This window comes from Callithrix jacchus, chromosome 7 (genome assembly GCF_049354715.1).
Source record: "Callithrix jacchus isolate 240 chromosome 7, calJac240_pri, whole genome shotgun sequence".
Lineage (NCBI taxonomy): Eukaryota > Metazoa > Chordata > Mammalia > Primates > Cebidae > Callithrix > Callithrix jacchus.
In genome coordinates, this window is record NC_133508.1 from 68,342,581 (window position 1) to 68,367,442 (window position 24,862).

The following is a 24,862-nucleotide window of genomic DNA, read 5'->3' on the forward strand; positions in this document are numbered from 1 at the left end:
AGTCCCAGCTCTGCCTCCGACTGTGGCCTTGAGCAGGGCACTTCCCACCTCTGGCCTCATTTTCCTATCCACAAAATGGGCAACCTAAAAACTTCCAACAGGGTTGTTGAGAGGGGCCAGGGGACACGTGTGTGAAGCTCCTAGCTTAGAGCACTACATGAGACCGGCTGCCACATGGTAACAGCTAATCCTTCAAGAGCTTATCCTGTCCCAGGTATCTGCTGAACACTTTACACAGAGGAATGTTTCATTCCCGTAACAACCTGTGAGATGGGCACTGTTGCCATCCCCATTTCACAGATGTGGAACCGAGATCACTAAACTCTATCTTGGCTGTAGTCCAGGCAGTCTGGCCCCTGTGCCCCAGTGAATGGCAGCCACGACCATCACAGCCACTAGGCAAGTCCAGCCATAACAGGCCCCTCCCACATTTCTAATCTGCTACCCCAGCCCAGATGGGGAAAGGATGGGTCACCCAGAGTCAGGGACAGAGATGGGCTCAGACCCCAGGCCGCCCCCTCCCAGGCAGGGCTGGCCTGACCCCGTCGCATGTGATGAGACCAAGTGAGTGGAACCCAGGAGACAGGAACAAAGTAGGGGTCCCAGAGCTGGGCCTTTACCTGGGGGAAGAAAACAGCTCAGCAGCAAAATCCACAGAGTGAAGTTTATTCCCAACAAAGTTCCCCCTCCCCCCTCCCCAGCCCGGGACAGGAACGGACAGGCTGGGCTGAAGATGGGGTTCCAGTGGCTGAGGGGCCTCTGAGAAACAATGAGGGGCCCTGGGCCCCCAGGCCAAGCCGTGTACGGCTCCCCCAGCCTGGCTGAGTCCACGGCGCCTCCCTGCCCAGCCCTCGGGAGAGGGGAGAGGGCGCTGGCTCCTGGGTAGTTCCAAAGTGGAGTGTGAAAATAGAGAGATATATATATTTATATGCAGTGGGCAGTCCAGCGTGGCACTCACACCTCTGTCTGGAAGTCACCATCCGGTGGTTCTGTGGGCTCCCAGGCTGCCGCCCGGTGCAAAGTCAGTCGTTCTCGGGGCTTGGGGGGCAGCGAGCCCAGTGTCATAGATTTGAAGGTGCTCCAGCTCTGATGGCGCCGATGTTGGGACAAGCTGGGGCGCTCCCCGGGGCTGGGCTTATCCTGTGGAGGGAGCGGGAGGGGCCTGTGGAGATGGGCCAGTATCCTCACCCATGGTACAGAAGCACAAACTGAGGAGGCCCAGAGAGGGCCAGTAATGCCCAAAGTTATAGAGCAATCAGGTGTCAAAGCAGAGCTCAAATACAGACCTGCCTGGTTCCAGGGTAGGGCTCCTGACCCATTCCCAGTGGCCCCCAGGACATGTCTGCTGCTGACCACTCTCCCTCCCAATCCTAGAGGACCTCCACCCCTGCTCACCATCTGTGGCACCTTCCCCACCCCCTGGGTGGCCCCAGACTGTTGCCCATGCCATGGGAGGCCCTTGGTGAGGCAGGCTGAGGTTGCCTAGGAGGGACAGGAGGGCAGGGAGGGCACAGGTCTCTCAGGCCCACCTCACCCCACCCAGCCCAGGGGGACTCACGGTGCACACGCTCCGCTCGGCCGCCCCACCCGAGGACACACTCCACCGCTTCTCCCTCTGCAATGGGGGCCATGGGTCAGGCTTCAACCCCAGGGGCCACTGCACCAGGTCAGGCCCTGAGCTTTGGGGCAGGGGCAGCCACGGGAGGAGCCCTCACCTTGGCCGTGGACTGGCTGCGGTAGCGGTCAAAAGTGTGGAACTTCTGGTTGAGCTCGTGGTAGAGTTCCGAATGCCGTTTCCGGGTGTGCATCACCTTCTAGGGGCCACAGGGCATCAGAGGGTTGCTCCCTGGGGCAGCACCATGATCCCCCCTGCCCAGGGTGCTCAGCACCCTGGGCCCCCCACATCCCTCCCTGCTGCCAGCCCCTCTGGGACAAGACCTGATTCTATCTTCATGTCGGAGCTATGGGCCTGGGCAGGGAGGGAATCATGGGAAGATCCCACAGAACCCACGGGCTTGGGATCCTGGGGTCAGGCTCTGCAACAGAGCTTGGACTAATTTTAGGAGTGGGCCCTCCGGGGACAGACACCACAGACAGATGCCCTACCGCCGAGCACACACACGGCCCTTACCTCAAAGTCCAGGTCTGAATACCGTAGTTTCTTTCGCTAGGAGCAACAAGGAGGCAATGGAGGAGAAAAAAGCTCTTTACCACATGTGGAGGCTTTAGAAACAGGAAGCCTGGCACCCCAGGGGTCTGCCCGCTGTACCTTCCCCCCAACCCAGGCCCAGAAATTGGGGGTCTTCATGGGGCAGTTTTGCAGGCCTCACTGAACACACACAGACACACACACACAGTGCAGACTTCCAACATGGCAGGGCCAGATGCCCATATGGAATCAGAGCCTAGGCTCATTCTCTGTGCCCTAGAGCCCACCCCTGCACTGTCCCCATCTTGTCCCATTCTCTCTGCCAGCCATAGCTACCCCTTCCCTTGGAGCCTTCCACTTGCCCTGCAAACACAAGCCTTCAGAACCCTTCCATTGACCTCATATTGCCCCTTTTCCTGCCAAACCCGGCTCTGCCTCCCTGACCTCTCTGCTCCCTCATGCCTCTCTCGGCCCTCCTCGCCCCAGATCACTTCCAAGGCCCCAGTAAGCTGTTCCGCAGCCAGTGCTGCTCAAGAAAGACCAGAGAGTCTTAAAATGTCGGCACAGGGGACCCATGAAACCAAGGCCAACTTTCCCAGGCTACAAATGGGGAAACTGAGACACAGGGAGGTGAAGGGAATTGCTTCCAGCCCTTTGATACTTAGGACCATCATTTGGATCTCCCAGGCCTGTGGACATGCTTGCCACCACGGGCCCATGGCACCCTTTTTCTTGGTTTTCCTCCTCTCTACCTGCCTGCTTTCTCCTCACCACTCACCCTGGCTTCTCTAACACTAGGCGCTTACACTCTGCCCTGGCACCTTCTCCTGCCTGTACCACACACACGTATCCTCCCCATCCCAACCGCATCTCTCCTTCTGGGGGCAACAGGGTACCTCTCCCTGGCTGATGCTGCACAGGCACTGTACAAGCACCTCACGCCAATGGAAGACACTTGTAATTCCCCGCCCAAACCTGCTCCTCCACCCATCACAGTTGCCCATGCCAGAATGGATGTCATCCTTGACCCCTCAAAGCGCTGCTGCATTTGCTGCTGCCTCCCAAACAAAGAGCCTGATGTCCGCCCTCCTCAGGGGCCGGCAGGCAGGTGTCCACGAAACAAAACCCGCCGTGACGCCAAGCGTGCCCTTCTCGATGCTGGTGTCGTGTTTTGTCTTTGTTATGCCTTCCCGTTTTTGCCATCTGTGGCAGGAGCGGGCACCAAATGTTCCAGAAGCATTTTGGGAGAAAAACTAAACTTTTGAGCCCCTAGGTACTAACTTAATTTTGGTCGTGTGGAGGATCAGGAGTGGGTTTCTGAGACCAAGTAGGAACAGCCCGTTGTGGCTAAGCCATGACTTCTGCCCCTTTCCTTAACCACACCCCCTTCATTCCTCCAAGAGAGCTGTAGAATGTTCTAGAGTTCCACAGCAGGCCACTACCATCTGTTCCTAGTGATCCTCTGCAGGGAGCAGACCCGAAGAGGCCAGAGGGAAGGAGGAGCATTCACAGAACACACACAGGCAGGGTCATGGAGGGGTCTACTTTTCTCAGGAAAAGAGGGGCAGTTACCACAGGCCTGCGGGCAGTGCCTGCAGCTGATTTCAGGGGTGCTAACAGCAGCAATCCCCAATTATCTAGCACTTTCTACCTGTTCCACATGAAAATAAATGCTTTACATCACTCAGTCCTCAAAACAACTCTACCAAGAGACTGCTATGTTATCCCCACTTCACACATGAGAAAACTGAAGCCCACTCATCTCGCTGTCAATCACAGAGTCCAGACAGGAACTCAGACCTGTATGATGCGGAGGCCCAGGCTCACCCCCTAGTATATGGCTTCCCCAACAAAACAGTACGTTGCCTGAGCCACAATCTCCTGAAATGAGGACTCATCCTAACCCAGTCACCCCAAAGTTGTCCCTAAAACAGGTGTGAACGAGTGGAGAAGTGCACTTCCAGTGCATGAAGCCCCAGCCTGTGAGCGATCCACAGACACTGTGGAGCTACCATGCACAGAAACAGAGGGAGAAATGCGCAGTGTACACGCACCCAGTCTCATACAGAGGCCACTCTGGGGAGGTTGAGGCTGTCCCCTCCTGGCTGCAGCCTGTGATTGACACACAGTCTCAGAAACACAGCAGGCAGACCTCCCCCTCCCCCAATTCCCTCCAGCCCCTCACCTCCAGGGAGCCCATCTTCATGGTAGAGCCAGGCACGGTGCGGGGCATGGTCCGGCTGCGCTCCCCTGGCTCGGGCACTTGGCGGGCGCTAGGTGTCGTTGGTGGCGGTTGGAAGGTCATTCCATAGGGGTTCTGGAGAGACCCATAGGCAGGGCCCAGCCCCAGGCCCGAGTGGTCCACAGACAGGAAGCTGGGGTAGCCTTCAGTGTGGGCCACTGTCTTGGCAGCCCGCCGGGGGGTCCCCTCGGGCCGGGCCCTGGGGGCATCCTCACCACCTCCACCCCCACTGCCAGGCTGCAGGCTCAAAGTCCGCCGGGGCAGCACCATGTAGTCCCCCTCAGAGCCCGGTTCGGTGGGCCGCAGCCATGTGAGGTCCAGCTGCCGTAGGCCGCCCTCCCCACACATGTACACAGGGTTGGCCTCCTGAGGGGGCGGCGGCTCCCCCAGCCCTGGTGAGGCTGCCATGGGCACCAGGATATTCCCAGGCAATGGTGAGAAGCTGAGGCTGCCCTCAGGGCCCACGAGGCAGGACTTGGGCTCCTCATCCTCGTCCAGGGACAGGCGGGATAGTGTGCCCGTGATGGTGGACGGGTTGCAAGTGTTGACCTCCTTGAACAGAACTGGGAGCAGGAGTGGGAGGGAGGGGGTGAGTCCTGAGGAGGAGGAACCTGCACGTGCCCTTGCCCAGGCCAGGGAGGTACCAAGCCTCTGCACTAGGACAGGAAAGGAAACTGGGTCCTGGAGAGATGGCTGGGTGGTTGGTAATCTCTCACATACAAGAGGGGTTAAGAAGATAACTGCTCCGAAGTCCCCACAGTGAGACAGGGCAAGAAACAAAGGCAAGGCCTAGCTCCCAAAGTCCTGGTGCAGGTCCTGACCTTGACCCCATAGCCCGGAACTGTCAAAGGGCTTTGTCTTCCCACCTCCCTGGGCAGCAACTCCCCAAGAGACAGAACTGGGAAGAGATTCTGGTAAGAATCTGGAAATGATCTAATAACATAACATTCTGTGCCAGGGGTCCTGCTAAGGATGTGATGTCCCCTAATTCATGCATGCCCCTAAGCTTCCCACCTGCCCTGGGAGGACAGTATTCTCTCATTTACAGGTATGTTAACGGAGGCTTGGGGAGGCAGGTTGTTTGCCCAGGCCCATACAGTAAGGGACATTTGCAGCCTTGCATCCAGCTCAGGGCTGTCTAACTTCGAAGCTTGACTCCAGCAGCCAGAACTCCATCAGGGCCTCCCATGATGGGGCCTGGGGCCTCCCCTTCTTCTCCAACCCCAGGGCCACTCTCAGCTCTGCCACTGCACACTCACCTGTTTGACAAGCCAGATCCACATCCTTTTCAAAGTCTGACTATAGGCGGAGAGGGAGGGGCAGGTGGGCAGAGGGAGGATTAATGTATCAGGGTGGGAGGGGGCTCGCCCTCCCCAGCCAGCTTTGCCCAGTCTGCCTGCCTGAGGGCTGCCAACAGCCCAGCAGAGTCCAGGCAAGGTCTACCCCAGCCCCACCTGATGGCTGGGAAAACTGAATTGGGGAAGGACTTGCCCAATGCCATCCAGGTGTTAGTGGCTAAGCGTGAATCAAACCCAATCTCTGTCCCAACCCTGCCATGGATGGGGAAGGTAAATGGTCTAGGGCAGGAGGACTCAGGTGGGGGTGCCCAGAATCCACCCAGGCCCTGGCCAGGCCCCCTAACTCACCAGGATCTGCAGCTGCCCATTCTTACACGAGTCAGGGGAGTCTTCGCTCTCATCAGCCCGGCACACGCCCATCTGGCACTTCACCACATCCTGGACCTGGGGACAGAAGGCGCCTGCTGGGCCTGAGGCCACTGCAGGGCCCCCGGCCACAGCTGGCTGTGCTTCCCCACCCAGATGCCCAAGCAAGTGTGGAAAGAAGGCAGCACATCCAGCCTTGGGGAAGGTGATGACGCCTGGGCGGGGTGCAAGGGGAGAAGGAGACCCAGAAGGCCAAGGATAAGGCTAGGGGACAGTGGTGGGTACCCCAGGCCATTGGCTTCCACACCAAGGGCTGCCCAGCTGGGGCCTGGAGCACCCTGGTCAGGGCCTCAATCCTCCCGGTCTGCACAGTGGGGAGAAGCCAGAGGCCCGGCACAGTGTGGTGGGTACGCAGGGGTGGGAGAGGCCCAGCCCCACCTCTCGGCGCAGGAAGCAGTGCACAGCAGTGATGACAAAGCCCTGCGCAGAGTTGAAGACAGCAAAGAGGGCCTGGAAGAGGACGGAACGGCGGTCTGTCATAGCCAGGACGGCAGACATCCAGGTGAGCGCCAGCAGGGGCAGCACCACGCAGGAGCTCCAGAGTGAGGCCCTGAGGGGACAGTGGCAGAGCCCATCAGAGTGACACTCCAGGGGACAGGATGGCTTGAACCTAGGCCTCCACTCAGCTGGAGCCCTTCAGCTGCCCAAGACTGGGGAGGCCCCAAACCCCAGGGCCTCAGTAACGTCCCCAAGCAGAGAGGGGCTGAGGAGCTGGAGCCAGAGAAACAGGACAGAGACAGAAAGCAGAGAACCACAGGGTCAGAGCAGGGACCAGGAAGGTGGGGATGGACACGCAGACGCAGTGGGACCAAGCCACAGACAGTGCAAAGGGAGAGAGAAGAGAAGGTAGACAGAGGCAGTTGCTATTTGAGCCCCAACTTGCACAGAATCACCTGAAGCGGTTTTAAAAATACACAGGCCTGGGTGGCATCCCCAGAGCCTAACTGGGGAGGCTGGGGAGAGGGAGAGGAAGAGGGACAGAGACAATAGCCACAGTGAGAGTGCATGCGACACCTAGTCAGAAAGAGTCAACAGGCAGAACACTCAGGGGACGCCTGAGCACGAATCCTCAGGGAGAAGATAGGGGGCCGGGACCAGTGAAGCAGAACTCCCCTCATATACAGAGAAGGTGCCAGGTTGCCAGGGACTGCTCAGAGCCCTGGTCAGAAGGATCAGAGCTGGGCCTGGACCAGACCTACACCTCCCCGGCCTCCCTGCCAGGGGAGTGCAGAACAAAAACATATGGGGCCTGGCATCCAAACCATTCCCACCCCTCCCCCACCTGCCATAGCACATGAGGGACAGCAGGGCCACCATACCCTCCTGGGCCAGGTGCCACACTCAGCCCACTCTCCTTCCACAAACACCCCCGGTGGGAGAGTCAGGCACAGCTCTGGGCAAGGCAGAGGGTGGCACCATTCCACAGAGACAGCCGGGGGAGGCCAAGGCAGAAAGATGGGCAGGGGGCCAAGCCCTGCCCTAGGAAGAGCAGTTCAGGCCTGTTCAGCCTGGCAGGGGGCAGGCACAGTGGGCTCTGAAGCCCCTGGAGGTGGAACCAAGACCAAGAGAGGGTCTAATCACAGTAATAAGAGCTATGCTGATTAACCACCAATTCTCCACTAGGCCCTACACTGAACACTTTACATATATTACTTCAAATAGTGATCAAAACAACTCCAATTAACAGGCACAGGGATTATTATCCCAATTTACAGATGAGGAAACTGGAGTGTGCCCAGCTGGGCAGGGAGAGGCACAGTTGGGATACAAACACAGCTTGACCGACTCCAAAGCTCAAGCATTGAAACGGCTAGTGCAGACGGGGTGAGGGAGGCAGACGGCATGCCCAAGACAGAGGGAGCTTCACAGTGACCGTGCCAGCTGCCTCCAGAGGCCCTGAGCTCCCTGACCCTGGAGGTGTGCAAGATAAAGCTGGACCTCACTGGTCAGGGAGGCTGGAATGGATTTCCGGCCCTGGGTGGGAGGTTGAGCCTAAGGTCTTGTGGATTCCTTTTGCCCCCACATAGCTGGGATTTTAAGATTCTCAGATGCTTGGGCAGGGGTCTCAGTGAAATCATTCTCTACCTCCATGATTCTCTGTCTCCAATTGAGTGTGAGATTCAATGCCTCTGAAATGCTAAGTCTCAGATTCTATGACAGATGATAAGACTGGATGATTCACTCATTCTAACATTCTTAGCTTCTGATTGTCTTATTCTAAGATTCTATCATTCTAATTCTAAGGTTCTATAGCTCAAAAATTCTAAGGGCTTAAGATTGTCTGAGCCTCTGAAGGTTGGAGGTGTGGGGCTGTGCAGGATAGAACATTAGCTGGGAGTGGGGGCAGGGGTGGGATCCAAGGGTGGGCGAAGGAATCGGGCACCTGTGGGAGGCACAGACATCCACTCCTCATTGCCTTGGCCACCTCTTGCTGAGCCCTTGAGAGTGTGTGGCGGCTGGCAGGAAAGGGCAAGCTTTCCAGGGCACTGGGGTGGTATCCCTCCTCCTCCCCCCACCATGGGCACTGCCCCCCCAATTCCTTTGCCCCACCCATCCCCACCGCCCCGCAGGGGACACGACTAACATGGCGTTCCTGGCCGAGGCTGAGCTGAGCAGGGGGCTGGGGACCGCTCCACACGCTGAGCAGGGGAGGAGCAGGCTGGCCCAGGGGCACCGCTCCGACCTCGGGGGCGGCACAGACATGGGAGAAGGGGGGAAACACACGGGAAGCCGGGAGACGGGGCAGAGTGAGCCCCGAGTAGGGTGGGAGGGGAGGGCAGATGAGAGAGAGAGAGCTGGGTTAGGGTGGGTGAGGGGCTGCAGCTGAGCACTCTGGGTGCCCACCTTGCCTGCAACCTTGATGCACCAAGGTTGGGGAGCCCCGGTTGCATCATCGAGCCCTGAGTCTCCGAGAGCACCCACGTCCCTCCCTCCCTGCACTATTTCCAGAAAGGCCAAGTCTCAGAGGCCCTCCCCTTACCCGGCCCTCTGCTTCTTGGATTTGTCGGAGATGCCATCACGTGCCATGAGCTTGTTGAAAACGATGATTCCGATGAGCATGTTCACCTGGGGGCCCAGTGGAGTGGAGTAGGGGAGACAGGATCACCAGGTGCCCTCCTGGCAGGGAAATCCCCACGTGGGAGCTGGAGTGCAAGGAGGAGGTAGAGGGAGAAACAGGATGACCCTCTGGGGCCACGCCCCTTCCAGGATGCTGAACGGGGCACGTACCAGGACAATGACGGCTGCAGGGCCCACAAAGGCATAGAGCAGGCCGCCCTCCAGGGAGAGCCAGCAGCTGGGTGGGGGAGAAGAAGGGTGTCAGACACCCAGCAGGCTCCCTCCCCACCCTCAAATACCATCCCTCAGTCCTCCCAGGCTCCCAAGCCCACAACATCACCAGTGCAGTCTGAGCCCCAGATGGTGAGAGTGAGCCACTGGCTCCGTATGAGCCTTGGTTTCCCCTCCAATAGAGGTCCAGAACATCAGGCTCATCCCACAGTGCTCTCACGAGCATGAAACAAGGCTGACTCCTGAGCTAAACAGTCCCTTAGGGATGACCCAGTCCCAGCACATTCCCTCAGTCAGGGAAACTGAGGCTCAGAAATGGGAGGAATTTGCTGAAAGACCCACAACAGGCATGGGCCAGGATTTCAGCCAGCTGCCCAGTCCAGTTCCCTAACAGATCCACTAACCCTTACTGCCCACCACGGGAGGCCCACGTACTAGCTGGATGTACCGTATCCTTTGGTTCGGGTAAAGCCAACAGACACGGCCACCACCAGGGCAGGCAGACCTGGGGGAGTGGGGGCACCAGAGTGAGATAGCTGTGGGTCTTCAGGGCCCCCTCGTTCTCCCAGACTCCCAGCCCAGCTGACCCCTGTGCCCAGAGAGCTGGGCCAGGGCCAAAGCTGAACCTCTCTTGCTGCCCCTGCCCACCAAGGCCCAGCAGCAGAGTCCAGCACTGGCCCTGCTCACCCCAGCCTAGGCAGAGGAAGCGCTTGCGAACGAGGCGGGTGCGCATCCGCCCAATGACAGCCAGGTAGGACTGCCAGGCCTCGGTAAGCACCCAGCAAAAGGAGGAGAGAAAGAAGAAGTGCAGGAAGGCAGCCGTCATGGTGCACACGCCCTGCAGGGAGAGGGAATGGGAGGGAGTGGCCCTGAGCAGCCGCCAGGGCAGGAGGTGCCAGGCTTCCCACGCCCGCTGCTGGGCGCTGCCATGGCTGCCCACCTGAGCCCCGCCCCCCACAGAGCCCTGCCAGGCACCCCCGCCTTCCTGCACCCACACACAGCACGACATGGGCCTGGTGACACACACAGCACTCGGCATCCAGGGAGGCGGGTGGGCAGGCCGCCCACACATAGACGGGGCTGGCAGGGAGGGAGACAGACGTGAGCACCTGCCACGTCACAGCCGGGCAGGGCCCATGCCTGGCATGCACAGTGTTGGCGCTGTGCAGAGAAGGCCAAGGGGGCATGGGGAACAGTCTGCACCAGTCATCCACAGGCAGGTGGCAAAAGAGGCCTCGAACAGGCTCCCACATGCTCACAGACATGAGGAGGCCCAATGCCACCTGCCCAACACACACCCGGTGCTCAGCTCACATATACATTTGCTGATGTTCACAGAAGTTCTTCATTCCAGTACACACCTCCTCTCCAAGTCCTCACATATGGTCTCACACACTATTTCACACACACTCATCCCAACATGGGGAGCTCACACGCAACCTCGAGGGCTATACAAGCAAACACACACACGGCATGCTCTCCACCCCTTCACCCACTCACACCCCTGGCAGCCCTGGAAGCCTGCACCTGCCTTGCTCAGCACACGGGACTGGCCCACGAGGATCAGGATGTTGGATGCCAAGATGGACAGGCAGAAGTTCAGCAAGATGATGGAGCGTTCAGATTTTATGAACCTGCCAGGGTACAGCAAGCAGGTACAGAGGCGCTGGCTGCCCCACCCGACCTGGTGTGGCTGGCCACCTCCCGCCCCACCCCACCCCCACCAGAGGCAGGTGTCAGGCCTACCTCCAAAAGGCAGCATAGATGGCGAGCAGCGTGAGCAGCGCCATGCAGGACACTGCACAGCCAATCACAAGCGGGACCGAGGGGGAGCCCGCCAGCTCCAGGGTCTAGGGGAGACAGGCAGGCGGTCAGATGGGTTGCTGGGAGAGGGTGGCTACAGGGGCCCCTGTCCCCTCATCTAGCACAGACTGGCATACCCACAGAGAGAAGGGCAACACCTTCTTGCTGTTGTACTCGTGCTGCACAGAACAGACCTGGGTATCCAGGTGGACTCATATTTACACTCAGTCACCACACTCTTCAACACACAACCAGACATGCACATACACACACAACCAGCCGCTGCTGCACACTCCCAGGCAAGTATCATTGCTGTGAGCACAATCCCAGGGGCACAGACATCCAAGTGCACTCCCACAAGCGCACCTGCGGATGCACATTCAGGATCACCCGGGCGCCTGCCAACACCATCACTGATGGCTGCTGGAAGCCCAGGGCCTCCTCTCTTGTCCAGCCCAGGCACCTCCGTTCCACTCACCAAGTCCTTGGGCGGCTGGGCTAGCACAGCAAAAGTGGACAGGTGCTGGCACTGACAGCGGGTGTGAGCTGCCTGGGTCTCCAGGGTCTGGCAATTCTCAGTGTCCCAGTCTCCTGAGCTGGCATCTCTTGGGTAGGGACGGGAGAGATGGAATGAGCTCCAGGCCAGCTATGTGGCCCTGCCCCCTGTCCTGGCCACTGCCCAAGGACAAGCTAAATCCACATAGGTCCATATGCACAAGGCAACAGCAAGGACTCCCAGGATAGGTTCTTGACCCCTTAGGCTAGGATGGCACCAAAAATCCCTCTTGCCTTTCAGGCAGGGGACTCCTTTCTGATAAGGGGCCCTAGAGCTGCTCCCTTCCTCACCCAGAGGAGCCACCCAACTCACGCTCTGGAGTAGTCCCAGCTGGCACAATGGGGATCCGTGGTGCCCTGGGGAGCAGAAGACATGAGTACAGTTAGGGAGGAAAACTCACCAGCCCCGACCACTGCCCATGCCGTGGGGGCCACAGCAGCTCCCACACAGGTCTAAGGTTCAGTCCACCGTCAGGGGCAGACACAGGCCTCTGGCTGCCCAGGTTGGGGTGCGCCCAGGGTTCCTGTGTGGACTTCCACTCACATTGATGATGTAGGAGAGCTCCACTGTGATGAGTGGCTCAGCTGGAGGCTGGGTAGGGGGCCGCACAGTCACTGTCATCACCCGGGATGTGACAGCCAGTGGGGGCCTGGAGAATAGATACTGAAGTCAGTTCCTGCCAGCGGGTGCCAACCCCAGTCAGAAACCCTGAAGCCACTTTAAATGGGGGGGCCCAGAGGCTTCCAGGGAGCCAAAGTCCAGGAGTCCTAGCTCAGTGGGGTCCAGGACTTCAGGTGAGGTCTAGAGCTCTGTCCATCACCCTCTGGATGACAGACCAGCCTCCGGAAGCGGCATGGATGTATCTGAGAAGCACATGTGTCCAGAGCCAGGCAAGGGGTCCCTGAAGGTGCAGGAGGCTGCCATGGATCTCTCTGCAGCCAGCACTGGCTCAGTCCTCCCTGTTCTTACCTGGGCCTTCCTGGACCCTCAGCAGCCCCATCCACCCATCCCCAGGACTCACCTGGGGGGTGGCAGGATGAGGCCAAGGGTGCGGTAGAGCACAGCACCGATCACAAAGTAGGAGGACTCATCAGGGTCCGCTGGGAGGAGGCGCTGGTGGGAGTGGCCCGGGCCAGGGGGCACCGTTCCTGGGCCCCTCCCCCTGCCGGGGCTGCCTGCTGCCCCAGATGTGGCTGGCTTCCCTGGGGAGGAGAGGCTGAGCACCTCCTTGGGCAGGAAGAGGCGGTCCTCTGAGTGCCGCACCCAGTCCTTCATGCCCCGGCGGCCCCGCATGGGGAATGTGATGTCGCTGGACACAGCTGAGACAGGCTCTCGCTGAATGCTGATCACTGCAGTGGGAGGAGGGTGGGCAGAGATAGACAGATGGGCAGAGACAAAGAGTGGCAGGGTAGACCAGGGGAAGAGACAGATGTAGGGGAGACACGTACCAGGAAAGGTAGATGTAGACACCGAAGTTGGTCCAAACACAAGAGACAGAGATGTACACAGAAACAGACAACACAGATGAAGGAGAGGATGGAATGTGGAGAGAAAGATACAAATATGGGGTTAGGTAGAGGGAAGACAGATCCTCCTGAGTTCTGCCACATTCAGGACCCCCTCCCCTGACTGCCTCCTTGTACCCAGGTTGTCTGTGACAATCAGAGAGCTCTGGAAGGCCTTGAGAGCATCGCCCACCAGGTGAATGAAGTCCTCCACGACACGGAGCAGGTGCACAGAGCCAGGGGACACCTGGGGACAGAGAGTGTGTAAAGGTGCAAGGCAGGGTAGGTCCTGGTAGGAGAAGCTGGTAGCTGTGCCCCGCACCTGCTGAGCATCGTCCCACTTCTCCTTATTTTCCGCGTCCACCATGAAGCTCACCACCTGGAAGAAGCGCTGGGGAGAGAGCAATGAATGAGTGGCAGGGGGTCCTAACCCCAGGGAACAGGTGGCTCCCTCACTATAGCCACACTTGCCGCCCCTGCTGCAGACTCTGCCTAGGAGCCTGGCCTCCCCCCTCAGTTTGGGCCTTCTCTACCCTCCACCCTCCTTCCTCCCAGGTGGTACCTGCACATCATCAGCCGAGGGCACGTAGGTGGCCCTCTTAAAGGTGTCAGTGACATTCCTCAGAATGTCCACAGAGAAGAGCAGGTCCCCGCTATAGTAGGTGCGGCGGGCCAGTAGCTCCTGCAGGCTTCGTACCACCTGCGACATGCCCTCACCCGCCAGCATGCGCTGCCCCTTGGCCAGGTGCTCCCTAAGCTGTAGGTGACGAGGGGCCACAGTCACTGAAGTGTCAGGAGCTGGAACCAGACCCTGGCCCATCCCACTCCAGTCCACCCACTGCTTGCATCCACGGGGAGAAAAAGGGGGAAAGGGTCAGAGAGGCTCAAAGGGGTGCACAGGGGAGACAGAGTCCAAGAAAGAGACTCATAAAGAGAGAGAATCCCAAAGGGTACTTTAAAAAAGACAGAAATAGAAACACCTAGAGAATAAAGGTGCTCAGATGTACATATAAAAGATAGAAGCACAGTATGGGAACAGGGTACCTCCCCAGCCCAAAGGGGTCATGTACATTCTGGAGTGTAATGAGCATGTGTGTGGGTGCACACACACACATGCACACACACGCACATGCACATAGTCTCTCTCTCTTTCTCTCACTCTCTCTCAACACAAGTTCTAAATGCATTCACACAATTAATACCCAGTTACGGTCAAACATGTACACACATTTGCTGACACTACTCTTACCCCATGACTGGCCCTAGGCTGGGCGCTGGGGACACAAAAATAAATTCAACTTTTCCCCTGCCTTCCAGGAGGCCCCAGTCTAGCAGCACACACAGACACTTGGATGAGCACCTTATGACTGAGGAGCTCATTCTGCAGGAGCACAGAGGTAGGTAACAGGGATAAAAGAAGACACTTGGGAGTCAGGCCTTGAGGTATGAGTAGGAGTTTGCCAGACAAGGAGAGGCACAGCCAAGCAGAAGTGGGCACAGCATATGCCAAGGCACGTGGGAATGAGTGAGAATCACGCTCCCTCCACCCCCTAGCAGAGTCTGAGACAGATCCTGTGGTGCCCCAGCCCAGCGGGGCTACTCACGGACAGATACAGGTATCGATACTCGTGGGAGATGCAGCGAGCAAAGCTGGGCAGCCCCCAGTACGCCACGCCTTGGGCACTGAGGAGACAGCGGCGGCTGGCAGACCCTGCAGGGCGATAGGACAGGGCTGGACATGCAGGCCGAGCTCTCACCCACACTCCTCCACACCTCAGAGAGGCTGGGGGTGCAGAAGGGGGCAGTGAGAATGGCAGGGGTGGGGGTGGTGGGGAAGGCCACCTGCCCCTTACCTGAGGCATTCGGGGGACACTTGTTGTAGATGATCTCGCCAGCAGCCGCCTTCTTCCATGTCATCAGCATCACGTACTCATCCCTGCACATCTCATGGAAGGCTGTGGGTGCAGGGGTAAGGCTCAGTTGGGCCCGTACAGGGGGTCCCCCAGCCCCCCAGGGTCATTAGGGAAGTACCTGGACACCTCTTCTCACTACAAGGCTTCACCTCCTCTCCGGTGCCCTCACAGGGGTAGCCCTGTGTGCCCGTGGCCTGGCACATGCGGAAGCGGCGCTGCCAGCCTGTGTCACACGTCTTAGAGCACAGGCTCCATGCATTCCATGGCCCCCACTTGCCATCAGTGGCTGTGGGAGAGGGGAGGCATGAGTGGCCCCAGGTGCCCCCAGGGCCAGAGCTGCCACCTGCCACTGCTGTGCCAAGCACTCACCTGGGCACTCAAGGTTGCTGCACTCTCGGGTGTCAGTCAGGGCACCCGTGCATGTAGCCCAAGCTGGGCCCGCCACACTGCACTTCCGGCTGCGCTGCTGGGTCCCATTGGCACAGGACGTGGAGCATGGGCCCCAGGGACCCCATTCTAGCCACTGGCCTTCCACTGCATGGGGAGACACAAGCAGGGGTGGCTGTTGAGCAGGATGTGTGAGGGCTGGTGGTGTGGAGCACCAGAGGGAGACCTAGAGCCTGCTAGGCATTCAGATTTGAGCCAGGCCAGACCCACTGGAGTGGGGAGGGGAGGGGGTTATGAGGGAGGCTAGAGTGAGCAGGTGGAGTGCTGCCTCATGCTGCCTGCCTGCTACCAGCTCCAGAAATACAGGACACCTCTCCTCTTAGCACCAAGCACAGCTCACTTCTGGCTAAGGGAAGGGGCTGCAGGGGTGTCTTCTGCTCTTTGCCAGCACTTCAGCCCAGCTTTGTGTCCTCTCACAGTCCAGCTGGCCATGCACCAAAATGCTAGTACCAGCAAGGGCAGCTCAGGGCTTGGAGAAAGAGCAGCTCCCTTTTGACGGGGTCACAGGGTGTCAACTCAAGTCAGGGTTACGGGGTCACCTCACACACAGGCAGGCATACTTCTCCACCCTCCTCATGCTTGGTCAAAGTTTATGGGGCCCCCAGGAGCAGGTCACTGGACCTGACTGCCTCCCCAGGTCTCCCGACCCCTCCTCCCACCAGGCTGGGCAGCGCCCTCATAGAAGCCCACGGGCGCTACTGACCCGGGCAGGCAGCCATACTGCAGAGCTTAGTCTGCAGTTCAGGACCCTCGCAGGCCTTGCCGCCGTGCTGGGGGGGCACGCAGGTCCGCATCCGGCTCCGGGACCCCCGCCCGCAGCTGCGGGAGCACAGGCTCCAGGACCCCCACTCCTCCCACACGCCGTGCACTGCAAGGAAGCACGTGGCCGGTGGCTGGGCAGCACCATGGCCCCGCCCGCCACCGGCCATTGCCCACCCGCCCACCAATCAGGAGCTCTGCAGCTCTGCGGCCGCTCCTCATTGGCTCTGTCCCGGGTTTGTTGCCCAGAAGATCTCCCAGGGCCCCACCAAGGCACCGCCCTTTGAAGGGATGTGCAAGACACAGGCTTCTGGTCTCAATTCACATAGGACATCCCCTGTGGACGCCTGGACAAGGAGGCTAGGACCAACCTAGGAGGGGAACCAGGGGTCCTCCTCTCCCGGGGCCACAGGAAAATTTAGGAAATGACCCAGGATCTACACCATTCCACCCCTCCCCACTCCACCCCAAGACCCAGAGCCTGAATACAACACAGCAGTCCTCAGGGCCAGACAAGTGCCCTTCCCAGCCCCAAGCGCACAGACACACAAATAAACATGAACCTCTACATGGACACCGACACATCGAGCTCACACACTGGAACACAGCTTTGCCCCAGGCCTTTGCAAGCTCCTGCCACACCCACAGGTACCAAGAGCCCTTCCCAGGTAGGCCCTGCTCTAAATCCACAGCACCATTAGCATGGTAGGCACCACTTCACCCCCTCAGAGAGCAAGGAGCAGGACTGGCTGAGGCTGCCCTGCCCTTACTGTCTCAAGCAAGCACATGCATTTCCTTAACAACTACACACTCAACTGATGGAGGCTTAGGGGAGGCTCCCTGGAGAGGGGGAGCCCAAAGGAGGGAGGGGAAGGTCAGGGAAGTGGCATTTGTCTTAGATCTTGAAGGACAGGCCGAATTTGAATAGCCAAGATAGGGGAGGAAGGATAGGACAAGAATCAGCAAATGTAGGGAGGTGGGAAAGTGCGTGAGCTGCTGCTATGGCCAGAGTGGAGTGGGTAAAAACATGAGCCTTGGTTACCAGGACGCAGGCACTGGGGGAATGATGTGCCAAGAACCGGGCCCAGTAGCATGGGCCCTGGTCTGATCCATCTGTGCCCCCAGTGCCCTGGGCTGGGCTGGCGTGGTATGCAGAGTTGGGCATGGTATGGGGAACAGCCACATTTGTTGAATGAAAGGAGGAGGCAACCCACCATTTTGGAAATTAATCTGCCCAAGTTCCAGGCAGGACCTAACCCTGCAGGCAGATGGGGTGGGGAGGAGGATGGGCCTACCTGGGCAGGTGGCTGAATTGTTGCAGGGCCGGGTCTCCCGCAGGGGCCCGCTGCACAGGGTCCCATAGGGGGAGGACACGCAGGAGCGGGTCCGAACCTGCAGACCCTGCCCACACGTCAGGGAACACACGCTCCACGGGGACCACTCCTCAGCCGCCGGGTCGCCTACGAGAGAGGGACAGCGTCGGCGGCAGGGGGCACCTCCCAAGTACTCAGTCTCATAGGGGTAGGGGGAGCAGCAGCAAGGTGGGCAGGCATCAGAGGGACCCTCCTACCCTGACCCCAAATAACAGGCTCTTCAGGAGGCCACCCAGCCCTTCCCACAAGCTTCATGTGGCACAAACGAGACTGAGCACCAGGACAGAGACAGACAGGCACACACCAAGCGCATACACCACCAGACACACACAGTCGGGCCCCCGCCACAGAGGAAGGGAGGCGGGCCCGAGTTACCTGTCTGTGCCATGTATAGCCCAGGCTCATCTGCAGACCTCGGCCACTGGGTTTTCACCTTCGGTTCCTCTTCCGGCTCCTCACCTGGAACACGGAGGTGGCAGCAGGGGCTCAGCAAAGGCCAGCTCAGTCCTACCACAGTGGCACAGAGAGGTCAGCCTTGCTTGCCCTCGGCCTGAGGGCCTGGAACCAACTGCCTGATGCTCTCTCAGGATCACATCCTGCCCCATCCCCACCACCACTATTTCACAGACAAGGAAACTGAGGCTCAGAAGGCTACACAGGAGGAGCCCACAGCCTCACAGCCATCCTTCCCACCTCTTGTCTCAGCCAGATGGGGGGAGATTGGAGAGGAGTGGCCACCCAGATGAAAGAGCTCTGGGAACGCTTCTGTGCCAAGTCTGGCCCATACCGTTCTCCTTTAGTCCTCTTGCTGGAAAGAAAGACCATCATCTGTTTACAGATGAGGAAACTGAGGGCAAGACAAGGCAAGTGCCATGTCCAAGAGCACACAGCTGTGTTTGCTCCTTCACTGGACTGACTCCTAGGGGCTGAAAAAACATCCAAGCTGAGCCACTGCAGTTCTGGCCCCAAGCCTATCTCTGAAGATTCGTGCTCCCCAAGCAGCACTGGACTGTCCTGGAGGCCCAGGTCAGAATGCCACTCCTCTGAGACTCAAGGGGCCTAAGGCAGGTGCCCACATCCAACAGACCTTTCTTCCACTGGCCCCGAGGCCAAGAGAGCCCAGGTGCTCGAGGAGGCCGGGCTACCTTGACCCTGGCCTCACCAGGCCCTCAGCTGCCCTGACTTGTGTGACTAGTCTAGGCCTTGGAAGCGCTACAAGCCCTGGAGGCTTCCATCCTCCAAAGCCTGACCCTCCTGCACAGACATGAGCTCATCAGGCTCCTCTCCCACAATAGGGCATCAGGGAGGGGGAGACATAGGCACAGAAGGAAAAGGCCCAGCAGCCTCTGCATGAGCAGGTGGGACTGGAAGACCCTTTGAGGATGGGCTCACCCCATGCTGTCCCCAGACTATTAGGTGCTCCTCTCCCCCATCTCCAGGCTCCTTCCTGTTTCTAAAAGCTGGCAGCACGGGACGGGTGCTCTGAGTGTGAAGGGACCCACCAGGGCTGCCTCTTCCTGCCCCCTGCTGCCCAGCCCAGGTTCTGCAGCTCTTTTTCACCAAGCTCCAGGAGCTACCACCCTGAACAAACCTGCTGCCTGGGGGCTCCAAACTGCCACCCAGCCCAGCCTCTTTGGTCTCATCTACTCCGGGGCCTTTCCCTCCACGTAAGCCACCAGCCTCAGGGCCTGATCCACCTGGTCCCTGAAAACCTGGACTCCCAGGAGAGCTTTGGAGTGAGTTAACCCTGGATCCCCAAATGGGGTGTGGACACTGACCAGCTGCATGACCTTGGGCACGTCTCTTCACCTCTCTGACCTTGCTTTATCCTCTGGAAAACAACATTCATTATGCTCCACCCCCAGGACTCGCATGAGGACCCCCTGCCAGGAAGGCCCTGAAGCTCTCAGCACCATGCCTGGCACACGGCAAGTGCTCATAAGACAGTGGCTCTCATTTATTTTTATCATCTCCCCTCTCTTCACAGCCTCCACTCCTTCCAGCCCCTCACGTGCCACCCCTCAGCCCTGAGCCTACTCCCTGTGAATCGCATCTGCGATTCTATTTGGGCCCTGCCTCTCTCGGGACCACAGAGGAGGTGGCAAGGCCAGGCCTGCCAGCTCCTTGATCCCCTCCCCCAGCCCTTCCGTCACGCCCGCTCAGCCATCCCCAGCCCTGGTGCCTTGTGACAAGCTACCCTCTCCATGCTCACCCCCAGGCCGCTGAAGAAATCTACGGCTGTGCCAACTGGCACCATGACAGCTTCAGGGGCTCCACATCCGCCAGGAGCCCGGGGGCTTCTCAGTGGCCCTTCTCAGCTCTGTTCCTTCCTCATTCTCCTGCTGTGGCCATACTGCACCCCGTCCTCTCTCCTCAAGCCCATCTCTGCCCATTCTCAGTGATGACCTAGACATGGGAGCCCCCCAGCTTTTTGCCCAGCCTCTCCAACTACCAACTTCCTTGCAGCCCTTCTCCTCACAAAGGCCAGACCAGAGGTCTGGGCCTGCTTCCCCTTCCTCCTACCTTATTGGGGAGGGCTCCACCCATAATTCCGCCTCATCAGCATCCCATCAGCATTCTCCACTGTCCCAGGAAGGCACCTCCTGGGACCCAGCATTCTCCTGGGTCCCAGGAAGGCACCCAGGCCTGCTCCATGCTCAGAGAGGCCCTCCTCTGACCCTCCACTCCCCTCCTCCATCAGTGAGCAGTCTGCGGCCGGCACTCTGGTTTTGCACCTGACACTCACTGCCTGGCTCAAATGTCACCTCCCCTGTTAATCCACTGCAGTCTGGCTTCTGCCCACATCTCTCTGCTGAATGTGTTCTTGATAAAGTCATCAGCACCCTCCTTGTTGCTAAATCCTGTGGACACGTTGCAGGCCTGGTCTTGCCTGACCCCTCAGCAGCATTTGGTCCTGTTGACTCGTCCTGCCTTGAAGCACTCTCCTGGTTTCCTACCTCTCTGGCTACTCTGTCCCCATCTCCTTGAGTGGTCTATTTTCCTGCTGTTTCCCATATCAGAAGTCCATGCTTTGTCCTGTTTTCACTGCACGTGATACCCCCAGGCTTAATTAACCCTCTCTGAACCAGTGCTCCCAAATCATCATACCCGGGCCTTGCCCTTCCTGTGCTCCCCTCCTGGATATCCTCCTGCTTCCTGAGCATCTCTCCTGACCATTAAACTCTTGAAACAGGCCCATAATCTCCTCCCAAACCTCTACCTGCTTGTTCTCCCACCCTCTTTGCCTAGAAAACTCCTACTTGACCTTCAAAACCCACCTCGAATTACCTCTCATCTATGGAGACGTCCATATTGTCAACTACCCAGGTGGAGTTGGCCACCCCTTCTTCTATGTGCCCCTTTATCACACATGGGTCCATCTCCTGACTGTCAGAAATACCCTCCATTTCCTACCATGAGCCCTTTGAGGGAAGGCTGTAGGTGAGTCCTCTCCCTGACGCCCAGGGAATGCCAGCATAAAACTCAGTCCAGTGAAATACCAAGAAATAAGCACCAATGAATACATTGTTCTCAGATTCCCCCACAATGGGGGTTATGGGGAATGGTCATTTGTAATCTTGACTCCCAGTTCAAGGTATCAGCTCCGACCCACAGTGCCAGCATTCGGATTTGATACACCAGCCTACATGGAAGGGACTGCTAAGACAGGCTCAAAGACAGGACTTCTGGGTCCTCAGGCCTGACCCCTCGTTTCTTCACAAACATTTTGGAGGTGTAGATGCAGCTCTCAGCCCTCAGTCCTCCCATCCAGCTCCTCTGTGGGCTTCCTGCCCATCGCCATGTCTGGGGCATCTATCAGCCTAGTATCCAGTGCCCACCAAACAAGGACATGTGAGAGACCAGCCTGACCTGCGCTGGGGACTCACACTGCTTCCTGTGGTCCCTGCTCCTCTTCTAACCTCTCACGGACCATCCACTGGCCAGCCCCACAATGTAACAGGAGGGGCAGGGCAAGCGGGGAATGGGTTGGGGTCAGTGGTTTCCAGAATGCACCCTATTTGAAAATTAGAACATGTCCGAGGTCCAGCTTTTGGATTCCTTTTCCAGCCTCCTGAACTGGGCCAGAGAGGGGAAGGAACAAGCCCAAGACCACACAGCCCTACACTGCCAGCCCACCCCTCCATTTCCACCCACCCAACTCAGAAGAGAGGCCAGCAATTTATTCCCACACATGGGAAGGCTGGTTCTCCCTGGAGGGGGAAGAAGACAGATAAGAGCAGAGGCGTCATTTACTGAAACAGTCAGCACACACCATGTGCGGGCCCCAGCCAGCCCTGAGCCCAGAACAGAGCAAGCCAAGAGGAAGTGAGCCAGGCAGGGTCCAAGAGGACAAGGAGGGGCCCCCAGAAGGGATGTGAGTACCCCAAGCACTCCTGAGTGTTCCACCCAGTGAGCCCAGCAGCCTGTGGGCCAAGCGCCTTGAGGCCTGCAGTTCTGCAGTCTCTCAGCTTTCCCCATCAGGCTGCCAGTCGTGGGCACAGACAGATGTGCTGCCTGAGAGACACCTCCCCACTCGACCACCTAATGACCTCATAACTGTTCCGTTCTGAAGAAGGCAATGTTTACTAAACAACTCCTACGGGCCAGTCACTGCACTCAGCACCACCTCATTTCATCCTCCTCAGGGATAGTTCCATTTTCCTAATGAAAAGGAGGCTCCAAGGTCTCACATTGGAGAGAGGCTAAGGTGGGTTTGAACCCAGACCTGCCTGACTCCAGAGGCCCTGCTCCTTCCACTGTGCTGCACTGGCTCTGACAAAATGCCACTCAACTTGGACTTCCTTGGAGACACCTTCCCTGATTTGCATGGGACCCTGAGTCACCTCCACCTCCAGCTAAGCCCCTAGTACTTGTCTCTCTTATCCTGTTCCCATGCTACTGTCTAATTGCTCCTTTGCACTCTCCTCTGTGTAACCTCCAAAGTGAGCCTCAGGGATCCCAGCTCCAGCCACACCACTCCCCAGCTGAGGAAATCTTCAGTGGCTTCCCCACTGCCACAGCCAGAGTGTGAAACTCTGAGCCTCACATGCTCCAGCCCCTGTTGGCTTGTCCAATCCTGTTTCCGTCACCCCACTGGACAGCCAAGCACACTGCAAGGCCATATGGACCCGTGGGAAGGGCAGATACTGGAGCCAGACACATGTAGGTTTGATTCTCAGCTCTGTCACCGTCTTGCTGTGTAGCCTTGGCCAAGGCATCTCACCTCTCTGAGCTTCAGATTCTTCAACTGAAAGTAAGGAGGACACTTCCTACCACACAGGTTCATTGTGAGAATTCGGTGAAAGCAGAGGTGTGGACTGCCTGGAGCACAATTGGCTCTCAATGAAAAGGAGATGTCAGCTGAACACGGTGGCTCACGCCTGCAATCTCAGCACTTTGGGAGGTGGAGGAGGGCAGATCATTTGAGCCCAGAAATTCAAGACCAGCCTGGGAAACATGGTGAAACCCTGTCTCAAAAAAAAAAAAAAAAAAAAAAAAAAGTAGCTGGGCTTGATGGCGTGTGCCTGTAGTCCCAGCTACTTGGAAACCTGAGATGGGAGGAATGCTTAAGGCCAGGAGTTCGAGACTGCAGTAAGCAATGATTGTGCACTCCAGCCTGGGAGACAGAGGAGGCCCTGTCTCAGAAAAAGAATGACAAAGAAAAAGAAAAGAGAAAGAAGGAAAAGGCGATGTCACCCCTTTTCATTATCCCTAGAATTGTACAAATGCTTTCCTCCCTCCACACATCTGCTAACGTGATTCCCTGCCCTTGAAATACCCTTCTCTCTATTGCGGTCTGCCAAAATCATATACATGTCAGTTGCCACCTCCTCCAGGAAGCCTTCCTAGGCTGAAAATACAGGAGTTTGGATATGCCGGTACCCTTTTCTGTGGCCTAGTCCTCAGGCCACCTTCTTCTATAGCTGTGAGAATCCTGGGCTCATCCCTCCTGTGGACCCTGAGGAAGGGTCTCAGTCTCCTGTGTCACTCTTGCCCACAGGGCCTAACTTCTGAAAAGACAGACATTCAGCAAACAAGAGGCCAGATATTGCTGGGAGTTCCTCCACCCTAGCCACACAGAGGACCCTCTTGCCTCACCCCTGGTGCCAGCAGGCGGGGTGAGCACAGGCTCTTTGCCACTTGCACATACCTGCTATGCTGTGCTCCACAGACCCCGCCCCCCCAAACTCCATGCAGTCCTGTGCCCTCAGCCTACTATGGTATGAATGTGTTAAAAATAACCACAATAAATATCACTTCCACAGGAAGAGAACGCTGTGATTTACAAAGCAGTCCTCCCTTCCCCTGGCTCCCTGCTTCCTCCCTGAGGCTGGTCCCAGAGCAGATGCCAACTGATCCCCTTTACACATGCTCTATCATGACCCTCCATAGCACCCCGTCCCCAGCAGTGCTTCTTGTACCCCACAGTGTATCAGAATCACAGGGGTGCAGAGGGGGAAAGAGGTGGCTTTTGAAAGGCACAGGCTCTACCCCTGCAGTTCAATGAAACTGGGTACCCTATGAGATCATGTACCCAGCCAGAATGCTAGATGACCCCCTCCAATAATTCTTCCTCCCCAAGCTGCCTACCTATCTACCCAGCCTCCCACCACACCACCACAGATAACTGGGTCTCTGCCACCTCCCCCATGTGACCAGAAGCTCCTCGAGAGCAGAGATCGTGTCTGACTCAGGCTGCTTCCCCCACAATGCCCAGTTTTTGCTGCCATAAAGCCCTTGGCCAAGAAGATGAGGCCCCAGTGTCCTGGGACGGCAGTCAAAACCCTGGCCCCATCTCCCTCCACTAGGGCTACCATCCAGCAGCTCTAGTCTCTTTATAGCTCCTACACCCAGCGTGGTTCACACCTCCACGCCCTTGCACAGGCTGTTTCCTCTACCTCGAAAGCCCTTCCTCCTGATAGCTTCCCCAAAGCATGGGTCGGAAGATGACTTGGGGCAGCTCACAAACGTACCATTAAATAACACTGGATCCTGGACTGAGGAAGTCAGGCTCTCCCCAGGTCTCTCAATCTGTTTGTGTGGGATAGTCTGGTTTGTGCCTGTTGTCCTGATATAATTGATGGTACCCACCTCTTCCCCTT

The 24,862-nt window shown here is 58.0% G+C and overlaps 1 protein-coding gene across 33 annotated transcripts in view; it reads right to left on the reverse strand.

Moving 5' to 3' along the window:
- Positions 1–650: 650 nt before the first annotated feature.
- Positions 651–24,862, reverse strand: part of ADGRB2 (adhesion G protein-coupled receptor B2) — a 29,534-nt gene continuing 5,322 nt past the window's right edge. Inside the window, exons 2-30 of one of the 33 annotated variants that reach the window (XM_035308534.3) lie at positions 18,135–18,218; positions 17,682–17,846; positions 16,331–16,495; positions 15,550–15,714; positions 15,299–15,466; positions 15,121–15,222; positions 14,872–14,978; positions 13,830–14,024; positions 13,590–13,658; positions 13,406–13,514; positions 12,784–13,111; positions 12,306–12,411; positions 12,075–12,118; positions 11,685–11,811; positions 11,150–11,253; positions 10,935–11,037; positions 10,091–10,241; positions 9,839–9,908; positions 9,344–9,410; positions 9,096–9,181; positions 8,700–8,798; positions 6,494–6,665; positions 6,038–6,133; positions 5,651–5,690; positions 4,335–4,954; positions 2,132–2,167; positions 1,716–1,811; positions 1,559–1,615; positions 651–1,140 (exon numbers count right to left, since the gene is read on the reverse strand). In XM_035308534.3, the coding sequence (XP_035164425.2) occupies positions 955–1,140; positions 1,559–1,615; positions 1,716–1,811; positions 2,132–2,167; positions 4,335–4,954; positions 5,651–5,690; positions 6,038–6,133; positions 6,494–6,665; positions 8,700–8,798; positions 9,096–9,181; positions 9,344–9,410; positions 9,839–9,908; positions 10,091–10,241; positions 10,935–11,037; positions 11,150–11,253; positions 11,685–11,811; positions 12,075–12,118; positions 12,306–12,411; positions 12,784–13,111; positions 13,406–13,514; positions 13,590–13,658; positions 13,830–14,024; positions 14,872–14,978; positions 15,121–15,222; positions 15,299–15,466; positions 15,550–15,714; positions 16,331–16,495; positions 17,682–17,846; positions 18,135–18,218 (3,917 nt within the window). In that variant the 3' untranslated portion in view covers positions 651–954. Of the gene's footprint in view, positions 1,141–1,558; positions 1,616–1,715; positions 1,815–2,131; positions 2,168–4,334; positions 4,955–5,650; positions 5,691–6,037; positions 6,134–6,493; positions 6,666–8,699; positions 8,799–9,095; positions 9,182–9,343; positions 9,411–9,838; positions 9,909–10,090; positions 10,242–10,934; positions 11,038–11,149; positions 11,254–11,684; positions 11,812–12,074; positions 12,119–12,305; positions 12,412–12,783; positions 13,112–13,405; positions 13,515–13,589; positions 13,659–13,829; positions 14,025–14,871; positions 14,979–15,120; positions 15,223–15,298; positions 15,467–15,549; positions 15,715–16,330; positions 16,496–17,681; positions 17,847–18,134; positions 18,267–24,862 lie in introns of all 33 variants that reach the window. The other 32 variants (XM_035308533.3, XM_035308532.3, XM_035308526.3 and 29 more) reach the window with 32 other exon arrangements.